The sequence below is a fragment of the Oncorhynchus mykiss genome, chromosome 16, assembly GCF_057628025.1.
Source record: "Oncorhynchus mykiss isolate SJ-2025 chromosome 16, ASM5762802v1, whole genome shotgun sequence".
NCBI classification, from domain to species: Eukaryota; Metazoa; Chordata; class Actinopteri; order Salmoniformes; family Salmonidae; genus Oncorhynchus; species Oncorhynchus mykiss.
Window position 1 is genome coordinate 47,422,532 of NC_143037.1, and position 22,469 is coordinate 47,445,000.

At 44.2% G+C, this 22,469-nt stretch overlaps 1 protein-coding gene across 1 annotated transcript in view; it reads right to left on the reverse strand.

The window, feature by feature from the left end:
• The window catches only part of LOC110491069 (plexin-A2), a 334,343-nt gene that overhangs the window by 99,893 nt on the left and 211,981 nt on the right, over positions 1-22,469 (reverse strand). Inside the window, exons 8-12 of the mRNA XM_036947019.2 lie at positions 16,719-16,815; positions 12,073-12,187; positions 10,897-11,097; positions 9,909-10,005; positions 9,362-9,552 (exon numbers count right to left, since the gene is read on the reverse strand). Of these exons, the coding sequence (XP_036802914.1) occupies positions 9,362-9,552; positions 9,909-10,005; positions 10,897-11,097; positions 12,073-12,187; positions 16,719-16,815 (701 nt within the window). The remainder of the gene's footprint in view (positions 1-9,361; positions 9,553-9,908; positions 10,006-10,896; positions 11,098-12,072; positions 12,188-16,718; positions 16,816-22,469) is intronic.

Here is a 22,469-nt window from a genome sequence, read left to right on the forward strand (position 1 = left end):
GAGAGAAGAGACAGAGCAGAAGACGAGGAATGGCCAGTATGAACAGCCTTGCATTGCTAAGCGCCGTGTTTATATATTTAGCTGAGGTAATGGTGGGGCAAGTGATGATCATCTAGTCTATGCTAAACTCAATAGAGGCTGTGGAAAAGCAACCTGAGCTAGCTTGGGGGGTAGAAAAGAAAGTCTGAAACTCAATGGCATTCTACATTATACTGGCAGACAGAGAGACGAGAGAGAGGAAGGCTTTGAGCTGTGTTGTACCATATTATAATGGTAGACATCACAGTGTACTCTTCATGTGAACAGGCCTTAATGTAGGCACCACTAGTGCTCTCTCTCTCTTTCTCTCCGGGCTTTCCCCTTCCTCAGATAACAGCTGTTTCTGATTACATTTAAACTAAGAAGCCCGAGTTTAAAAAAATAATAAAAAAGTCAAAGTGAAAGCATGTTAGAACTGTTGCCTCTGAAGCTGCTATCAATATGAGCGTGTGTAGCATCTGGATCGCTGTGGGTAGATCCACTCCCGGTCTTTTAAACGGCACATCTTGCACCCAGACCTCAGAGCTGTCTTTGGGGTCTTTGAGGGTAGTTCAGGCATGTCAAATTTCATTGTGACTAGCGGTTAATGTGCTTTATAAAAACCCACTTATCACTTCTTCTTTCCCCGTGAACAAACTACACATGAAATACTTTATAGGCTCTTAAATGTCTTGTAGCCTGCCGAGAGATACAGACGGGGATGTAGGGGACAGGGGAGAAATACTGGAAGCAGAGGAGAGGAATGAAGAAAGGAAGGGAGACAAACACACACACACCTGGGAGGTGTACTGCTGTGTGGTGTGGAGGGGGGCACCACAGCCTCCATGAGGGCACCGTGACTTATCCGGCAGTGTTTTCATTCCAGGCCTCTCTACCCCCTGTCCAGAACACTGTGTGTGTGTGCTTCCATATCAGTGCTTGTGTGTGTGTGTGTGTGTGTGTGTTTGTTTGCCTATAGATGCCTTGGTTGGATTGAACAACGATTTGTAGTGCCTGCCATTGGCTGGATCTAAATGAACCGTTGGAACACGGGGTTATTTCAGGGCCAGGTGAGAGAGAGAAGAGAAGGACTATGTTTGCTGTAGTCTACTGTTTACTGGGTGACAGTCAGTCCCACCCTCCCTCTGGTGGTACAACAGGCCACTGCTCTATACTGTATACTGCCTTTACATGAAGCCTTTACATTTCACATTGTTATGCAATGATGATTTTTTACTAATGAGCTTTAACTAGAGATTAGCTGCAGTACTATATACCTCTCTTCTACGGATCAGGTGTGTTAAGACGACAGCTACAGTACTGTATACCTCTCTTCTACGGATCAGGTGTGTTAAGACGACAGCTACAGTACTATATACCTCTCTTCTACGGATCAGGTGTGTTAAGACGACAGCTACAGTACTGTATACCTCTCTTCTACGGATCAGGTGTGTTAAGACGACAGCTACAGTACTATATACCTCTCTTCTACGGATCAGGTGTGTTAAGACGACAGCTACAGTACTGTATACCTCTCTTCTACGGATCAGGTGTGTTAAGACGACAGCTACAGTACTATATACCTCTCTTCCACGGATCAGGTGTGTTAAGACGACAGCTACAGTACTGTATACCTCTCTTCTACGGATCAGGTGTGTTAAGACGACAGCTACAGTACTGTATACCTCTCTTCTACGGATCAGGTGTGTTAAGACGACAGCTACAGTACTGTATACCTCTCTTCCACGGATCAGGTGTGTTAAGACGATAGCTACAGTACTGTATACCTCTCTTCCACGGATCAGGTGTGTTAAGACGACAGCTACAGTACTGTATACCTCTCTTCCACGGATCAGGTGTGTTAAGACGACAGCTACAGTACTGTATACCTCTCTTCTACGGATCAGGTGTGTTAAGACGACAGCTACAGTACTATATACCTCTCTTCTACGGATCAGGTGTGTTAAGACGACAGCTACAGTACTGTATACCTCTCTTCTACGGATCAGGTGTGTTAAGACGACAGCTACAGTACTATATACCTCTCTTCTACGGATCAGGTGTGTTAAGACGACAGCTACAGTACTGTATACCTCTCTTCTACGGATCAGGTGTGTTAAGACGACAGCTACAGTACTGTATACCTCTCTTCCACGGATCAGGTGTGTTAAGACGACAGCTACAGTACTGTATACCTCTCTTCTACGGATCAGGTGTGTTAAGACGACAGCTACAGTACTGTATACCTCTCTTCCACGGATCAGGTGTGTTAAGACGACAGCTACAGTACTGTATACCTCTCTTCTACGGATCAGGTGTGTTAAGACGACAGCTACAGTACTGTATACCTCTCTTCCACGGATCAGGTGTGTTAAGACGACAGCTACAGTACTGTATACCTCTCTTCTACGGATCAGGTGTGTTAAGACGACAGCTACAGTACTATATACCTCTCTTCTACGGATCAGGTGTGTTAAGACGACAGCTACAGTACTGTATACCTCTCTTCTACGGATCAGGTGTGTTAAGACGACAGCTACAGTACTGTATACCTCTCTTCCACGGATCAGGTGTGTTAAGACGACAGCTACAGTACTGTATACCTCTCTTCCACGGATCAGGTGTGTTAAGACGACAGCTACAGTACTGTATACCTCTCTTCTACGGATCAGGTGTGTTAAGACGACAGCTACAGTACTGTATACCTCTCTTCTACGGATCAGGTGTGTTAAGACGACAGCTACAGTACTGTATACCTCTCTTCCACGGATCAGGTGTGTTAAGACGACAGCTACAGTACTGTATACCTCTCTTCCACGGATCAGGTGTGTTAAGACGACAGCTACAGTACTGTATACCTCTCTTCCACGGATCAGGTGTGTTAAGACGACAGCTACAGTACTGTATACCTCTCTTCTACGGATCAGGTGTGTTAAGACGACAGCTACAGTACTGTATACCTCTCTTCCACGGATCAGGTGTGTTAAGACGACAGCTACAGTACTGTATACCTCTCTTCCACGGATCAGGTGTGTTAAGACGACAGCTACAGTACTGTATACCTCTCTTCCACGGATCAGGTGTGTTAAGACGACAGCTACAGTACTATAGCGTATCCAGCCATTACAGGAAGCAGTAGTATCTCTATTCTCTCCAGCGTATATAGGAGCCATACAGTCCAGCACAGAGAGAGTTCCACCTTCCCATGATGCCTTTCAAGTCCTCTAATCCCCAGCTTCATTTGATGCTGTTCCCTCTGCTGTTAAAGGAGGCTTTTATCTGCTCAATATTAATACTGTGCCGGGAGAGGAGGGGCGCGCTCAGGCACGGTACTTAATAGAAATATAAATTATTCACAAGGAGCGTCTTCTGGTAGGCACATAGGCTAGTATCGATGTATGTACACAAATCAGATCATGATTGGGGCTTTGTTGCATACAATCAAAACAAAATGTATTCATAAATTCAGCCCATGAGGGAAAGAGTGTGGTCTTTTTGAAGAAATTCTCATTATTGGGAGAGGAAAGGGGTTGGGGGAAGAGAGATAAGAACAAATGAATGCAGAGTACACTGGGAGGGGTAATAAATATAAGCTCAACAAGTGCCAAATGTTGCTTGCTAGTTGGTGTTTTTGCCTCTGGAGCTGTACTGTGTGTGTGTGTGTGTGTGTGTGTGTGTGTGTGTGTGTCCCCAACTCCAGTGAAAAGTGAAAAGTACAAATCAATGCAGTACGGGCTCCCAGTGGCAGCTGTGCTGTATAACAGGGCTGAGCTCTGACACCCCACAGGGGCTCTCCTCTCCTCTCCTCTTACTCTCCTCCCCTTTCATCTACTTGGCATCCTCTTCTTCCTCTGACTTAATTTCTCTTCCTCCCACCTCACCTCTCAACTTTACATTCTCTCTCTCTCTCTCTCTCTCTCTCTCTCTCTGTGTGTCTCTCTCTCTATGTCTCTCTCTCTTTCTCTCTCTCTTTCTCTCTCTCTCTCTCTCTCTCTCTCAATTCAATAAAAGGGGCTTTATTGGGAAACGTGTTTACATTGCCAAAGCAAGTGAAATAGACAAACAAAAGTCAAAATAAACAATACAAAAATAACAGTAAACATTACACAAAAGTTACTAAGGAATAGAGACATTTCAAATGTCATGTTATGTCTATATACAGTTTTGTAACGATGTACACAAGTACAATATAGGTTGTATTTACAATTATGTTATTCACTGGTGGTAATTCAATAGTGGGAGTTTATCAAAATTGAAGTTGTTTTCCAATGCTTTGTGGGTCTGAGGGAAATATGTCTCTCTAATATGGTCATACATTTGGAAGGACTTTAGAAAGTGCAGCTCAGTTTCCATCTCATTTTGTGGGCAGTGTGCACATAGCCTGTCTTCTCTTGAGAGCCAGGTTAGCCTACTGCGGCCTCTCTCAATAGCAAGGCTATGCTCACTGAGTCTGTACATAGTCAAAGCTTTGGCTTAGTCACAGTGGTCAGGTATTCTGCAACTGTGTACTGTCTGTTTAGGGCCAAATAGCATTCTAGTTTGCTGAGTTTTTTTGTTAATTCTTTCCAATGTGTCAAGTAATTATCTTTTTGTTTTCTCATGATTTGGTTGGGTCAAATTGTGATGCTGTCCTGGGGATCTGCTTGTGTTGGTGAACAGAGCCCCAGGACCAGTTTGCTTAGGACACTCTTCTCCAGGTTCATCTCTCTGTAGGTGATGGCTTTGTTATTGTCACGCCCTGACCATAGAGAGCCTTTTTATTCTCTATTTTGGTTAGGTCGGGGTGTGACTAGGGTTGGTGATCTAGTGCATTTATTTCTATGTTGGCCTGGCATAGTTCCCAATCAGAGGCAGCTGTTTAATTATTTAAGTCTCTGATTGGGGATCATATTTAGGCAGCCATTTCCACACTGGGTTTTGTGGGATCTTGTTTTTGTGTAGTTGCCTGGGAGCACTGCATTTGCTACACGTTTCGTTTGCTGTTTATTGTTTTTGTGAGTTTAATTTAATAAACATGTGGAATTCTATGTGCAAATACAATATAGCAAATACAACACTGGAATGGTAGATTTGCAGTGGAAGAATGTGCAAAGTAGAGATAGAAATAATGGGGTGCAAAGGAGCAAAATAAATAAATAAATAAATACAGTAGAGGAAGAGGTAGTTGTTTGGGATAAATTATAGATGGTCTATGTACAGGTGCAGTAATCTGTGAGCTGCTCTGACAGCTGGTGCTTAAAGCTAGTGAGGGAGATAAGTGTTTCCAGTTTCAGAGATTTTTGTAGTTCTTTCCAGTCATTGGCAGCAGAACTAGAAGGAGAGGCGGCCAAAGGAAATATTGGTTTTGAGGGTGACCAGAGAGTCACCTGCTGGAGCGCGTGCTACAGGTGGGTGCTGCTATGGTGACCAGCGAGCTGAGATAAGGGGGGACTTTACCTAGCAGGGTCTTGTAGATGACCTGGAGCCAGAGGGTTTGGCGACGAGTATGAATCCAGGGCCAGCCAACGAGAGCGTCTGCTGTTAATGATAATGCAGAGCATTTTCCCAAGACCGCTGCTGCCGCATATCCCACTGGTAGTTATTGGGATCAAATTTGTCTCCACTTTGTGGATTGGGGCGATCAGTCCTTGGTTCCAAATATTGGAGAAGATGCCTTAGCTAAGGAGGATGTTAAAAAGTTGACATACATTCAATTGGAATTTGTGATCGGTATATTTGATCATTTCATTAAGGATACCATCAACACCACAGGCCTTTTTGGGTTGGAGGGTTTGTATTTTGTCCTGTAGTTTATTCAATGTCATTTGATAATCCAGTGGGTTCTGGTAGTCTTTAATAGTTGATTCTAAGATTTGTATTTGATCATGTATATGTTTTTGTTGTTTGTTATAGAGCCAAAAAGATTGGAGAAGTGGTTTATCCATACCTCTCCATTTTGGATAGATACCTCTTCGTGTTGTTAGTTTAGTGTTTTCCAATTTTCTCAGAAGTGGTTAGATTCTATGGATTCTTCAATTACATTGAGCTGATTTCTGACGTGCTGTTCCTTCTTTTTCCGTCGTGTATTTCTGTATTGTTTTAGTGATTCAACATCGTGAAGGTGTAGGCTCAGGTTTTCTAGGTCTCTATGTTTTTGTTTGGATAGGTTTCTCAAGGTCTTTCTTAGGTTTTTGTATTCTTCATCAAAACCATGTCATTGTTGTTAATTTCCTTAGGTTGTCTGCTTGAAATGTTTTGATGTGATGTATAAACTGTTAAAGTTTTCTACTGCCAAGTTCACACATTCACAATTACAGTGAAACGTTTTATCCAGGAAGTTGTCTGGAAGTGATTGAATTTGTTCTTGCCTAATTGTATTTTGGTAGGTTTCGACACTACTTTTCTTCCAGGATTTGTAAAAGAGTTGCAAGCACCAGACAAATTTAAAATTGTTCCAAAGTGTCAGTTTGTCTCGAAGAATCGTCACGGAGCGAATGACTGACATGGCACAAGATATCGAAAAAACGTTGAAGGACTCCGCAAGAAATGTCGTATTTTTGTCTTTGGCGTGTGATGAAACGACTAACACAACAAATACCGCCCAATTTGCCATTTTTGTGCTTGGGATTACCGCTGAGTTTGACACAAGGGAGGAATTGCTGTCTTTGGAAGCCATGCATGGCACTACCAGAGGTGAGGACTTGTTTGAGTCTCGGCTATGAACAAATTTGAGCTACGGTTTGAAAAATGAAGTGGCCTTACTACAGATGGAGTGCCATCCATGGCCGGCTCAAAAAAGAGGTAGTGAAAAAATAAATGAGTTGTCTCAGTCTTGATCCAAGTGATTTAACTGTGTGCAACTACATCATACATTAAGAAAGTATGTGTGCACAGCCCCTGAAGCCGAACAATGTAATGGCAACTGTAGTGTCGACCATCAATTTTATCAAAAGCAAAGGGATGAATAACCGCCAATTTTAGGAGCTAGTGAGTGATCTTGAATCGGAGTATGGTGATCTGGTTTACCACTGTGAGGTGCGATGGTTGAACCGTGGAAACACACTCGCGCGGTTTTACGGACTGAAGGATGAAGTACAACAATTCATAGAGATGAAGGGGAAACCTGTCAGGGAACTGAGTGATGACAAGTGGATGTGTGATCTGATCTTCATGGTGGACATAACCAAGTATCTGTCTGACTTGGAAGTCAAGCGCCAAGGGCCAAACCAGCGATCTCAAGGAGTGAGCAGTTGCTTGACTATGGTGTCACAAGCACTTTCTTGCCTTTCATTCTGCAGCCTGCTGGTCAGATCCAGAAAGACGTTGGCGACAACGATGCTGCTCTCTACAAGCGTTCTATAATTACAGTACATCTTACCGTCTGCAAACTTTTCTTAGCAAGTTCTAGCTAAAATAAATGTTGTTAGCCGCTAATGCTAATCGCTAGTTAAATTATTTGCTAAATGTACTAAGTCAAAGCAATCTTAGCTGGCTAATATAGCCTAGTATCGGTGCTGGTGTAGGCCTAGATAAGCATGTTGTTTGTGCAAGGGTATCTTAAAAATCAGAGAGGAACAGGCAAAGCATGAATATGTTAGCTAGCTACACTTGGTAAGAAAACATGTCATGTAACATCTAATTAGGGTTCCCTGGAAACACTGACCAACATGGTTCCTACCCTGTCAATAACTCCTCCCTGGCATCTTCATTCGTTGTCATGTCAAACAAGGTATTCTAGGTGATGGCCACTATATTCAAACTATAGAATTAGAATAACTCATTATATTTCTATGATTCCAACAGTTCACCAATTAACTAGGCCTGGATGTTTTTACCCATATCATGCAGCTCCGTGGGGCACAATGTGGAAATGATAATAACATTGCAAGAAATGCAGAAATGGATGAAAAATGCTTCTTTGTTGTTGTTTGAAGTTGGATTGAACAGTATAAAACAAACAGAATGAAGAACACCCCCAATGAAATCACTTCTAATGTAGGTTTTTCCACCTTCGGGTCATGAACTACTCAGAAAGCATATTGAGAACTTTTATTCAAAAACATTAAATACTGTAATAAATGAGAAAAACACCGTGCTATGATATATTGGCCATATCGCCCAGCCCTAAATGAAATACAGTGTCTGATTCCCCTGTGACACTGGGCCAACTATACCCACCACACTAGCTGCACAGAAATGATGCCTCAGGACACATTAAGGGCTGCTGCTGGGGGGGAGAAAACATGGAATTCCTGGTCATGGGGGACAGTCGCAGGGTTGGGCATTGTTGTCAGGTGGAAGTCAGGGCGACTGGGCAAAAAAGAGCTCTGTCACGGCACAAATCAATAACCGCTTCTCCTCTTACTGTCTGAATAGTCTGGCACGTCGATAAGCTTGCCTCAATGAGACTACGTCTGTCTGGGGAACTCAAGCAGGGATAGTTGCTTCACTACTAGAGGCTGGTCGACTATTATGTTTAGGTAAAGCAGTGTACTGTACTGTACTTCACTCTGCTGGTGTGAACATGAAATGGAACTCCTTTTGAAGCTGGGAGCTCCAGCTAAAACAAGCACCGCATATATCTAGAAAAGGGTCTTATGTGGCACAGATAGAGAGGAAGCCAGCTGGCACCCTACAGAGAGAGACACTGAGGCAGGTCCCTAGGGTGTATGTGTCAGGTCTCTCACCCTTGCAGTGCGGCCGAAGGTGACACACTCACACACACTCACTTTTTCCCTTCAGCGAAAATCAACACCAGATGCTCTCTCCCTGCATATTGATTGTGTGCGGGAGGAGAGAAAGAGAGAGGAAATAAAGACAGAGAGAGGGAGAGAGAGCGAGCGAAAGAGATGAAGCGAGAGAGAGAGGGTGGTAAGAGAGTGAGGTTGGGACAGAGAGACAGAGAGAGGGGTGAGAGAGCGAGGTAGAGAGCCCATCTAGCTCTTTGCAGCACCATAAGTCGGGGCACAGCCGAGGGGATCCTCATTCACATAGACCAGACTAGACCAAACCACTTCTGCCATGTCGGCCTGGCAATGCAAATACAAACTTTCATTGTCACGAGCGACACTTGCCTGCTCTAAGTCTGTTGTTTGTTGATTTCAATTGAAGGATAACTGTGTACAGATAAATTGTACACCCGACCGTAAGCAGCATCACCTTTACTGCCCACCTGCTGTTGTTTTGTTCGGGACGAATCGGGCAAATACATCACATTTCACCATATCGTTCAGGGCTACGCCAAGCTACGGCTAAAAGGCGATAGATGCAGAGGACAAGTAAGTGTAACCTTATGGTGGTGAAGGAAAAGAGGGTGTGAGAGGGTAGAGGGGGGCTGGGGGTGTGTGTGTGTGTTATCACTGACCTCGGTGATGCGGGGGTTGGTACACTTGACGTTCTTGCTGGAGAGGTCTAGCCAGCGGGGGTTGAGGGGTGGACAGTGGTGGCGCAGGGTACAGCGGCCCTCTCCACTACACCAGCCGCACTGGAACTTCCTCTGGGCCTTCAGACACATGCCACAGCTGTCTCTCTGGGCCGCACACTTATACAGGTGCACTGTGGGATTTAGGAGGACTCAGGTTAAACACAACAGTGCTGGAAACAGGAAACAGCATTTGACTTGACAACCTAACATTATAATGACTGCAGTGTAATGTAGTAGTGTACTGTATTCCTGGAGGATTTTTTTGGTTAAAACATGAGTTTTTTTAACAAGGATACAACTGTGCTCTTCATTTGTTTGGGTAAAGCGGGTATTATGCTGTGTCTGACTGGTCTCCAGCTGAGACAAGATGTTATTTGACAAGAAACATCTGTTTTATGTGTTGGTGAGATATGTCAACAAATTTGAGTGTGTGTGTGTGTGTGTGTGTGTGTGTGTGTGTTTGTGTGTGTGTGTGTGTCAGTCTTACCTTGTATTTTATCTGGGTTGTCTATAATGAAGTTGCCGTTCCAGACCACTGAGAAATCCACTGGCAACTCACTGATCTTCATCCCTTCATAAAGATACTGCAGGAGGGAGGAGGGAGGGAGGGAGGGAGGGAGGGAGGGAGGGAGGGAAAGAAAGAGAGGTGGGGAGAGAGGGAGGAAAGAGCGCAAAAAAGAGGGGAAGACGGAAAGACAGAGCAAAAGAAAGGGAAAGAGAGAGAAAAAGAGAGGGAAAGGGGGGGAGAATAAATCATTTCAGCATGAGAATCTTAAACCCCAGCCCCAACCCTGAGCCCGGTACCCCAACGTTGCTACAACCTTGCATCACCACCTCATTTGAGAGGAGAGTTAAGTGGAAGGCTTCAGGATTTGGATGTCCCCTTCTTTCACAGAGCTGCTGTCCTGAGATGCCTCCCTCCTGGCAGTTTGTGTGTGTCCTCTAGGAAAAGGGCTGGAGGGCAGAGCCTTACTGCAGTCCTCTCCTGTGTAATTACCCAGGACCCATCTCTCCCCCAGCCTCCCCACTGACAGGGCCCCGCTGCTGGATACAGGTGACATGGCCAGGGGCCTCACACCACCGGAGCTGGTTTCTCTCAGACACTGATACTCACTGACAGGTTGGCAATCATTGACATTCATTGACACAGAGTGAAAGTGGGCTTAAGTGCAAAATGGGAATTGATATTGTGCTATAAACGGAGTGAATGTAGGCGATAACCGGGGTGTTGTGGTGATATAGTGAAAATAATGTCATGTGGATACATCTGGCTTCGTGAATAAGAGAGAGATGGAAAATGTGTGTTTTCATTTGAATACACACACAGTATGCTGTGTTCATGTGCCGTGAAGTGTTTGTGTCCTCTCCAGCAGTATGTGTGTATGTGAACGTGAGCCTTTGCTACCTAGCCTGTGTTGCTGTGAGTGTCCATCGCGCGTTTTAGCGTGTCTCCATGCCCTGCAGTGTGTACCCACCGAGCTGTTCTGACACTGTACAGAGGAGCTGTTGAAGCGCAGGGCGGTGACTCGGTGGCTGACCCCCTGGATGTGGAGGACACACTCGTACCCCCGCTGGCCTGACTGGGGCTGGGGGAGGTTCCGGGCCTTCAGTGTGATGGGCTTCACCTCCCCAGCCGGGATCAGAATCTCCTCCGAACGTACCAGCTGAGGACAGTCCTAGAGAGGGTGGACGGGAGAGTCAAACGTATATAACATATAATAAATAAATATAACAACAGACAAACAAACACAGCAAGGCCAGCTGGGTAAAAATAGTGTTCTCTTGGTACGTGAGAGACAGGGGAAGTGGTGGAGGGAGAGGAGAAGCAACAGCAGGGTCAAACAGGGTCATACGGGCGTCACTTCCTGGCTGGTGCTGGAGAGTGTTGGCTGCTCCACTTCTTCCACTCCAAAGCCTTTCTCACATAATAGGATCAATTCAGATGGTCAACCTTCCAAAATGCTGCCGGTGCTTTGCGACTGATGACAACTGACAGCCGGAGGAGAACTCTGCTGGATCATAGCAGGCCGGGGGAGAGGGGAGGCCAATAATAGCTACAGCAGTGTGTGTGTGTGTGCCTGTGAGAGAGTGTGTGCTACGTATCAGTCATTGCTGCCGCAGTAGGTCTCTGTGGAGTGTGTGAAAAGGGAAGTGTGAAGAGAGAGAGAGAGTGGCAACTGTCCTCATCTCTTCTGCAGCAGAAGTCTATCCTCTCTCTCAGGCAGACAGATCAATGGATTACTTTACACCCCGATAGGTAAACACACTCCTTAACCACAGTCACACAGCAGGGTGTGAGCAGCCAACATCAGTGAAATCTCTTATCAAAGAACACACACACACACACACACACACACACACACACACACACACACACACACACACACACACACACACACACACACACACACACACACACACTGTGCCACTCATACACATAAACAACCTGATTGATCTTGTCAAAACATCCCATTGTTACAGAGGTGTTAAAAGGCTCTAATAATCGACTTCTAATTGCTAGTACCAAATACAGAGGGTTTGAATGGCAAACGTCAATATGGAGGGGCTTAGATGTGTCTGTCTGGAGACATGCCCCTCAGGCTGATAGGAGAGAGAGAGAGCGAGTGTGCTTGTGTGTCTGCAGTACGTACCTCAGAGGCGTTGACACGTCCCTCTTGGAAGGAGCAGCTGGAAGGGTCGTGGGTACACAGGTTTCGGTACTTGCACCAATGGCAGCGGAAGGCACTGTTCACGCAGGACAGACACCTGCACGGAGGGACAGACAGATGGACAGGACACACACTCAGGAAGCTGCGCTAGTCAAGTGGGAGGAGGATGGCACAAAAGGAGCAACCGAGTGCAGAAGATCCCAAGTGGGCACATGCTGTTGATGCCCTTGTGGTTGGCACGGTACCTCCTAGTTCCTATACAAGTCTGCCAACCCCGACAGCCCTGTGGTTTGTAGTGGCACTATAACCGCTATGTATGACTAGAGGCAGCAGTACTGCATAGTGCAGGCCCCAATTGCTCCCTATTCTCTACATATGCAGTTCTTATGACCCAAAAGTAGTGCACTAAATAGGGAATAAAGTGTTTCAAAAAGGTTATTTGGCTGTCCCCATAGGAGAACACTTTTTTGTTCCAGGTAGAACCCTTTTTGGTTTTTAGGTTGAACCCTTTTTGGTTCCATTAAGAACCCACTGTGGAAAGGGTTCTACCTGGGACCAATAAGGGTTTTACCTGGCACCGAAAGGGTTCTACCTGGGACCAATAAGGGTTTTACCTGGCACCAAAAGGGTTCTACCTGGAACCAATAAGGGTTCTTCAAAAGGGTTCTCCTATGGGAATAGCAGTAGAACCCATTTAGGTTCTAGATAGCACCTTTTTTTCTAAGCGTGTAGGGTACAAAGTCAGGGAAGGAGTGAGGTAAAGTGAGTTATGGGGACAAATAAGATGTTGGCACAGCTTGATCCTGTCATTACCATTAGGCCAGTATTGTTGTAATGCGATTGTAATTACCAGCTGGCAGGGGGCACAGTGCCCGCGTGCTGCTGTAGATGCCCTGGGCAGGGTGGGAATGGGGGAGTGGGGTAGAGATGTAGCTGGCATCTTCTGTGCATGTATACTGCACGCATCCCCCCCCCCAACCTCAAACCATGTCCCTGTGCTCATCCTGTGCTAAATGAGATGAGGGAGGAGGGTTGGAGGATATAGAGGGATGGCAAACAGCAGACGCAGCCTAGGGGAGAGGATGACGACAGGATGTGTGTGTGTGCGTGCATACTCTCGTGCCTGTGTGTGTTGCCAACGTTATGCGCATGTGTGCCTGCCAACATGATGGCTCAGATCTCTCAGGAAGCGAGGAAGGGGAAATTAGAGTGTAGTTGTCAGCAGGTTAGGGTGTAGAGCTTCAGGAAGCAAACTCAGTCCCATAAGGGTAGCATTGCAGTGATGTTGATTGAAATGGTTGTAACATTTTCTGACTCTCTTCTGTTTGGATCCCATAGACAGGAAGTCCAGGTCTTTATGACTGTATCTGAAATGGCATCCTATTGTCTACATAGTGCACTACTTTTGACCAGGGCCCCGCAATAGGGTGCCATTTTGGACTAAACCTATGACTGTACCAGTCATATGACTGGTACAGTCATTATTCCCTCCGGATAGTCTTACTGTACAGTATATTGAGGAATTCATTGTTGGAGGGAGGTAAAGTCTATGCTTCTATTTTCTTTTCCTTCCCTGCAACGAGGTTGGATAAATGATGCATACTTATGCTGAAATATTCACCAGTGCAAAAGCATGGGAGGGATCTCTGGCAAGCACACTCTAATTCAGAAGAATGAGGCTGATTCAACCGCCGACATAGCAGTGTGTGTGTCTGTATGTGTGTGTATTTGTGTATCCGTCTATGAGCGTGGTCAACTTAACCCTAACCCTTTATCCTAACTCCTCAACTTAACCCTAACCTTAACCTAACTCCTCAACTTAACCCTAACCCTTTATCCTAACTCCTCAACTTAACCCTAACCTTAACCCTTTAACCTAACTCCTCAACTTAACCCTAACCTTAACCCTTTAATCTAACTCCTCAACTTAACCCTAACCTTAACCCTTTAACCTAACTCCTCAACTTAACCCTAACCCTTTATCCTAACTCCTCAACTTATTAACCCTAACCCTTTATCCTAACTCCTCAACTTAACCCTTTATCCTAACTCCTCAACTTAACCCTAACCCTTTATCCTAACTCCTCAACTTAACCCTAACCCTTTATCCTAACTCCTCAACTTAACCCTAACCATTTAACCTAACTCCTCAACTTAACCTTAACCCTTTAACCTAACTCCTCAACTTAACCATAACCCTTTAACCGAACTCCTCAACTTAACCTTAACCCTTTAACCTAACTCCTCAACTTATTAACCCTAACCTTAACCCTTTAACCGAACTCCTCAACTTAACCCTAACCCTTTAACCTAACTCCTCATCTTAACCCTAACCCTTTATCCTAACTCCTCAACTTAACCCTAACCCTTTATCCTAACTCCTCAACTTAACCCTAACCCTTTAACCTAACTCCTCAACTTAACCCTTTAACCTAACTCCTCAACTTAACCTTAACCCTTTAACCTAACTCCTCAACTTAACCCTAACCCTTTATCCTAACTCCTCAACTTAACCTTAACCCTTTAACCTAACTCCTTAACTTAACCCTAACCCTTTATCCTAACTCCTCAACTTAACCCTAACCCTTTATCCTAACTCCTCAACGTAACCCTAACCCTTTATCCTAACTCCTCAACTTAACCCTAACGTTAACCCTTTAACTTAACTCCTCAACTTACTCCTAACCCTTTATCCTAACTCCTCAACTTAACCCTAACCCTTTATCCTAACTCCTCAACTTAACCCTAACGTTAACCCTTTAACTTAACTCCTCAACTTAATCCTAACCCTTTATCCTAACTCCTCAACTTAACCCTAACCTTAACCCTTTAACCTAACTCCTCAACTTAACCCTAACCTTAACCCTTTAACCTAACACCTCAACTTAACCCTAACCCTTTAACCTAACACCTCAACTTAACCCTAACCCTTTAACCTAACTCCTCAACTTAACCCTAACCCTTTATCCTAACTCCTCAACTTAACCCTAACCTTAACCCTTTAACCTACCTCCTCAACTTAACCCTAACCTTAACCCTTTAACCTAACACCTCAACTTAACCCTAACCCTTTAACCTAACACCTCAACTTAACCCTAACCCTTTAACCTAACTCCTCAACTTAACCCTAACCCTTTAACCTAACTCCTCAACTTAACCCTAACCCTTTATCCTAACTCCTCAACTTCACCATAACCCTTTAACCGAACTCCTCAACTTAACCTTAACCCTTTAACCTAACTCCTCAATTTAACCCTAACTGTAATCCTTTAACCTAACTCCTCAACTTAACCCTTTATCCTAACTCCTCAACTTAACCCTTTATCCTAACTCCTCAACTTAACCCTAACCCTTTATCCTAACTCCTCAACGTAACCCTAACCCTTTATCCTAACTCTTCAACTTAACCCTAACCCTTTATCCTAACTCCTCAACTTAACCCTAACCCTTTATCCTAACTCCTCAACGTAACCCTAACCCTTTATCCTAACTCTTCAACTTAACCCTTTATCCTAACTCCTCAACTTAACCCTAACCCTTTATCCTAACTCCTCAACGTAACCCTAACCCTTTATCCTAACTCTTCAACTTAACCCTAACCTTAACCCTTTAACCTAACTCCTCATCTTAACCCTAACCCTTTAACCTAACTCCTCAACTTAACCCTAACCCTTTAACCTAACTCCTCAACTTATTAACCCTAACATTAACCCCTTTAACCTAACTCCTCAACTTAACCCTAACATTAACCCTAACTGCTAGCCTAGCTAATGTTAGCCACCTAGCTAGAATTTGTAACATATCATTTATTTTTCAAATTTGTAACATATTGTACGTTTTGCCAATTCGTAACATATAATACAATTTGTAATTTGTAATAAATCATACAAAATGGGTGATGGACATCCACAAATGAATACATACCATGCGTATAGAATAATACTAAATGCTCTGAGACCAGGTTGGTGTGTGTGTGTTATGTCAGCCTTCTAAACTTGAGTAAGTACGAGCTATGCTCCCTGATTACTCCCTGATTATCTGAGTAGACGTGGGAGCTCTTAATAGCGTACACTGTGACTTTGTGTTCCACTCAGACAGGCTCCTCAGACTACAGACACGAGGACACAGTCAGACACTGACACTAGAGAGGAGGAGAGGGTGGAGGGCAGGGGAGAGGCCTTTCAAAACAAAACAGAGGGCTATGACATCCAACAGAGCCAGTGTCAGACTAAGAGCCTACAATAAGCAGTGTTTCTACATGGCAGAGATCCAGGATTCATTATGGCAATTGCCAGAGGTTTCCGTTGTAGAGCTCAAGGGAGGGAACAGTTTAGATCAGATTGCATTAGACATCACAGGGGCTATTTTAGGGTTACGAGGCTCAGACTGAGGGCAGGCAAGGTTAGGAAGTAGGCACACTGTGACATATTCACATAGTATTGATTCAGTAGTGTGCTCCGGGACTGCAGGACTCCAGGGCCGGGAATTCACAAATACGGATCTAGGATAAGGACCCCCCTGTCCATATAATCTTATTCATAATGATCTAAAGGGGAATCCTAGCTGATCCTAGATCAGTAGTGAACACTGGCCCAGGAATGCAGGGGAGGAGAAGGAAGGATACTCACAGTTGGTGGACACTGCAGTTGTAGAACTTGACCTCTGTGCTGATGACCATCTGGCCAGTCTCCTTAGAGTTCAGCCTTAACTCTACACCTGACCAGTCTAGAGAGCGAGCAAGATAGAGAAAAAGGAGGGGGGAGAGAGAGAGATATAGAGAGAGAACAATGAATGAAGGAAGCACTTACACAAATGACACACTATAATGTGTAGCGGCATGTACCCACCCTTCCAGGCTTCAATGCAACCTGTTTTAGAATACAAATCAAATCAGATTGTAGTAGTCACATCTGCCAAATACAACAGGTGTTGACCGTACAATGAAATTATTACTTACGAGCCCCTAACCAACCAGTGGAGAAACACACACTAACTCACCCCCCTCTTTCTCTTGTAGTAGTCTCTCTACCTTTCCATTGTCAAGAGCACAGCCCTCTTCTTTCTCTAGCAGTCCCTCTATCCCTCATGATTCTTCCTTCCCCTCCAGTAGTTTATCCCCCCCCCCAGTTTCCACCCCTTCTTTTACCCAATCCATCTTTCAGTCTGTCCTTCTGTCTGTCCCCTGTTCACCTTCTGAGTCCACCGGCGGTCTGGAAGGGGCCCAGAGGGAAGATAGCGGGCTGCAGACAGTGCCGGTGTGGCCACTGCCCAGTTTGGCTAGTCCCGGTGGGTACCTGGTGCCAGTCTCTGCTCTGGGACATGTGGGTCTGAGTGGTTACCAGGTACCTGCTGAGGACCAAGCTGACCCATCCGGCTGGCCACTCATCCCACGCAAACACTCATCTCATCCCACAGTCCGAGTCCAACAACACCAACACACAGTATAACCCATGTTCTCCTTTTTTACTATCTCTTAGTCTCTCCATTACTAGCATCATAGGAAAGCACCATCTGTGACTGCAGTGATTTGGCAGTGTCTGGTAATCTGAACAACATACTCATAGTTATTCTACTATAAAGGCGATAGCAAATCTCTGTGTTATGAAGAATGCTGCCTTGTTATTGAATTTGTTTTGGTTGATGGTGAGTGTCTGGTTCAGATGTAGAATCTTAATTTGATCACTCTTTTGTTGCTGAGAATTTTCCTACACAGCAGGAAATGCAAACGTATAGTGTCTTTGAGTTTTAAAAAGGCTTCTAAAGTTTGTAATTTCCACTTTGAAATTTCAGACTTTCAGATTTCCCCTGTTGAAAAATGTATCAACCCATACAAAAAAGACCATTAATTATAATCCACGTAATAATTCACATTTCCTGTTGCTACAGAATTATTTTCATGCTTTATCAAACTGGGTCAAATTAAGATCCGACATCTGTACATCTACACCAGCATAGAGCCTGCCTGCACGTACAACCTCTCTCCCAGTGAGAGAACAGCAGAGATGTGATGTTTAAAGCAGAAAGCAGGCTCAGGTTTGAGCTCAGATGGTTTTGTGTGGGAGGTTTCAATGACCCTACATACTCTCTTCTCTCTCACTGCACCTGCTGGGGAGATGCATTTTTGCTTTCCCACACACCAGACTGTACACCACCCATCTCAGCCCTGCATTTCAGCTTTGCTTTACAGAATTCTATTTGGCAACTACAAGCACACAGAAAGTCTCCTCTGTTAGTTCTGCTGTTCCTGTTCCTGTGTCTGTCATTTAGTTTCCATATCAGGCAGATAAGATGTCTCCCTTTTTCCCTCTCTCCTTCCTCCCTTCCCCAGCTCCTCCACTGCCTCGCCCACCTCTCCCTCACCCTCCTCATCACCCTCCTCATCACCCTCCCGCCTTTTTTTTCAGTCATTACTTCTGCACATGATCAATGTTCAATAATCTATCCCCTGTTAGGCAAGCAGGCAGGCAAGCCTGTCCAGGCTGATGAGGGTCAGGGATGTATGCATGTGTATGTGTATTAGGTCTGGGTGGTATACCTTACTTTATACCGGTATTGATGCACGGACCGGTTTGAGTTTTTACTTTAACTTCTATAACGGTATTTCAACGTTTGGTTTCATTAAATGTGATACGCAACTCTGGCGCGTATAATGTCCGTTTTGATAGTTTTCTCTGTTTGCTACTTGAGTCCCTCTCCTCGTGCTGCTGCATGCCGCTAACCACACCAAGCCCTGCCCCCTGTCACTCAAGGAGAGAGCAGTTGTTGGACCACGGAGTCACCAGCACTTTCTTGCCATTCATTCTGCATGGTCAGATGAACGCAATAATGTTGGTGACATGCTGCTTTTCACAAGCGTTCCATAATTACACTCTTCGTTTCTGTATCTTACTGTCTGCAAACTAAGGTTTGCTAGTTTGTCTTTTCTTTGCTTGGTGTTGCTAAAATAATTTGTGTTAGCTGCTAATTGCTAGTTAGCTGGCTAAATGTACTAAGAATCAGAGCAAATGTAGCTAGTTAGCTAATACTGCCTGGTACCAGTGCTGATGTAGGCCTAGATAAGCATGTTTGTGCAGGGGTATCTTATCAGAGAGGAATAGTCAAAGCATAAATATGTTGGCTGGCTAACTAGCTACATGAAGTCAGAAAACATGTCATTTAACATCTAATTAGGGTCACCTGGAAACACTGACCAACACTTTGGTTCCTACCCTGTCAATAATTCCTCACTGGTTTATTAATTAATTGTCATGTCAAACAACAATGTATTCTAGGTGATGGCCACTATATTCCAACTATAAAATTAGAATAATCATTATATTTCTATGATTCCAACAGTTCACCAATGAACTAGGCCTACATGTTTTTAGCCATATTATGTCACATTGCACAGTGTGGAAATGATAATAAAAGTACAGGAAATGCAGAAATTGATGAAAATGCTGAATTTTTGTTTTGTTTTGAATCCGATTGAACAGTATACACTGAGAAAGCCCCATTGAAATCACTTATTTTTATTTATTTAATAAAATAAATAAAAATATTTAATTTTATTTAACTAGGCAAGTCAGTTAATTAAGAACACATTTCTTATTTACAATGACAGCCTAGGAACAGTAGGTTAACTGCCTTGCTCAGGGGCAGAAAAAAATGATTTTTACCTTGTCAGCTCAGGGATTTGATCTAGCAACCTTTCGGTTACTGGCCCAACACTCTAACCACTAGGCTACCTGCCATTTCTAATGTATGTGTTGCCACCCTGAGTATGAATACTCAGAAAGCATATTTAGAACTTGTATTATTCAAAAACATAAAATACTGTAAAACATGTGACAGATATTGTGATATTATATTTTGTCCATTTCGCACAGCCCTAATGTGTATGTGTGTGTGAGGGGGGGATTGTGAGGAGATAAGACATTTATTAGGGGAGAGAAATTTTAGCCCCCACCGAGCACCACCGACTAGGGGACTGATGGGGTAAACATGGCTGCTATTTACTCTCAGAGATGGGATTACAGCAACAGCACACACACACACGTGCCAACACACACACACACACACACACACACACACACACACACATACACACACGCAGTCTTTGTGACTGGCAAATAGCGATTGTATGCATGTGATCACCTATGATGTCACACATTAATGTCACATGTTATACATTAATGATTGTCCAGATATGGGGTGAGCTCTCAAATATTTAGGCACTCACAAAACCTGGGCACCCCATCTCAAGCAGACTGAGAAAAAATATATATATACATATCTTGGAAAGGGACATCATCTTGTTCCAACCATCCTTAAGCTACTCCTTGTTTTCTCCCTCCCCATCATCATCTTAGTCCTACAAGGACCCAGTCTGTGCCTACCTCCACCTCCACAGTGCTAACTGGCTTCAGTGCTGTGTGTTAGCCTCATGTGAGGACAGTAATCTGGGCAGCTCTAACCGGCCACAGGCCTTGGTCCCTGGTCCTCCTGCCTCCTTAATGGGCCCAGGGCCCATTGGAGCACACTGCCCAGCAGGAAGACTGGTCTGGGGGCAGGGGGAGCTTGTTATGCTGCCAGCCTGGAGCGCCACCCACGTGGCGGTTTGGATCAATGAAATGACCAGATGTGGGATTAATGAGGGGAGATCAATGTGTGTGTCGTTAAGAGAGTGGAGATGGAAAGAGGGAACATCGAACATCTCGTTAACACACAACCCTACAGGAGCTTATAAATAGCAGAGAGATAAAGTGAAAAAAAGAACTCAAACAACGGTTGCAATGCCTAAGCCAGCTGCTGCCCTGTGTATAAAGGTGTGGCTCCAATCCATCTATCACCTTGAGTTTAATCTACTATGAAATTGTGACGATTGTGTTGACGATTGTGATTAGGGATCCTTGCCAGATGCATAAGGTGTGTATGTATATACAGTTGAAGTCGGAAGTTTACATACACCTTAGCCAAATGCATTTAAACTTTCACAATTCCTGACATTTAATCCTAGTAAACATTCCCTGTTTTAGGTCAGTTAGGAACACCACTTTATTTTAAGAATGTGACATGACAGAATAATAGTAGAGAATGATTTATTTCAGCTTTTATTTCTTTCATCACATTCCCAGTGTGTCAGACGTTTACATACACTCAATTAGTATTTGGTTGCATTGCCTTTAAATTGTTTAATTTGGGTCAAACGTTTTGGGTAGCATTCCACAAGCTTCCCACAATAAGTTGGGTGAATTTTGGCCCATTCCTCCTGACAGAGCTGGTATAACTGAGTCAGGTTTGTAAGGCCTCCTTGCTCACACACGCTTTTTCAGTTCTGCCCACAACTTTTCTATATGATTGAGGTCAGGGCTTTGTGATGGCCACTCCAATACCTTGACTTTGTTGTCCTTAAGCCATTTTGACACAACTGGAAGTATGCTTGGGGTCATTGTCCATTTGGAAGACCCATTTGTGACCAAGCTTTAACTTCCTGACTAATGTCTTGAGATGTTGCTTCAATATATCCACATAATTTCTCTTCTCATGATGCCATCTACTTGTGAAGTGCACCAGTCCCTCCTGCAGCAAAGCACCCCCACAATATGATGCTGCCACCCCCGTGCTTCACGGTTGGGATGGTGTTCTTCGGCCTGCAAGCCTCACCCTTTTTCCTCCAAACATAACCATGGTCATTATGCCCAAACAGTTATATTTTTGTTTCATCAGACCAGAGGACATTTCTCCAGAAAGTACGATATTAGTCCCCATGTGCAGTTGCAAACCGTAGTCTGGCTTTTTTATGGCGGTTTTGGAGCAGTGGCTTCTTCCTTGCTGAGCGGCCTTTCAGATTATGTCAATATAGGACTCATTTTACTGTGGATATAGATACTTTTGTACCTGTTTCCTCCAGCATCTTCACAAGGTCCTTTGCTGTTGTTCTGGGATTGATTTGCACTTTAACGTACAAAGTACGTTAATCTCTAGGAGACAGAACCTGTCTCCTTCCTGAGCAGTATGACGGCTGCGTGGTCCCATGGTGTTAATACTTGCGTACTGTTGTTTGTACAGATGAACGTGGTGCCTTCAGGCGCTTGGAAATTGCTCCCAAGGATGAACCAGACTTTCGATTTCATTTGATTTTCCCATGATGTCAAGCAAAGAGGCACTGAGTTTGAAGGGAGGCCTTGAAATACATCCACAGGTACACCTCCAATTGACTCAAATGATGTCAATCAATCAGAAGCTTCTAAAGCCATGACATCATTTTCTGGAATTTTCCAAGCTGTTTAAAGGCACTGTCAACTTAGTGTATGTAAACTTCTGACCCACTGGAATTGTGATGCAGTGAAATAATCTGTCTGTAAACAATTGTTGGAAAAATTACTTCTGCCATGCAC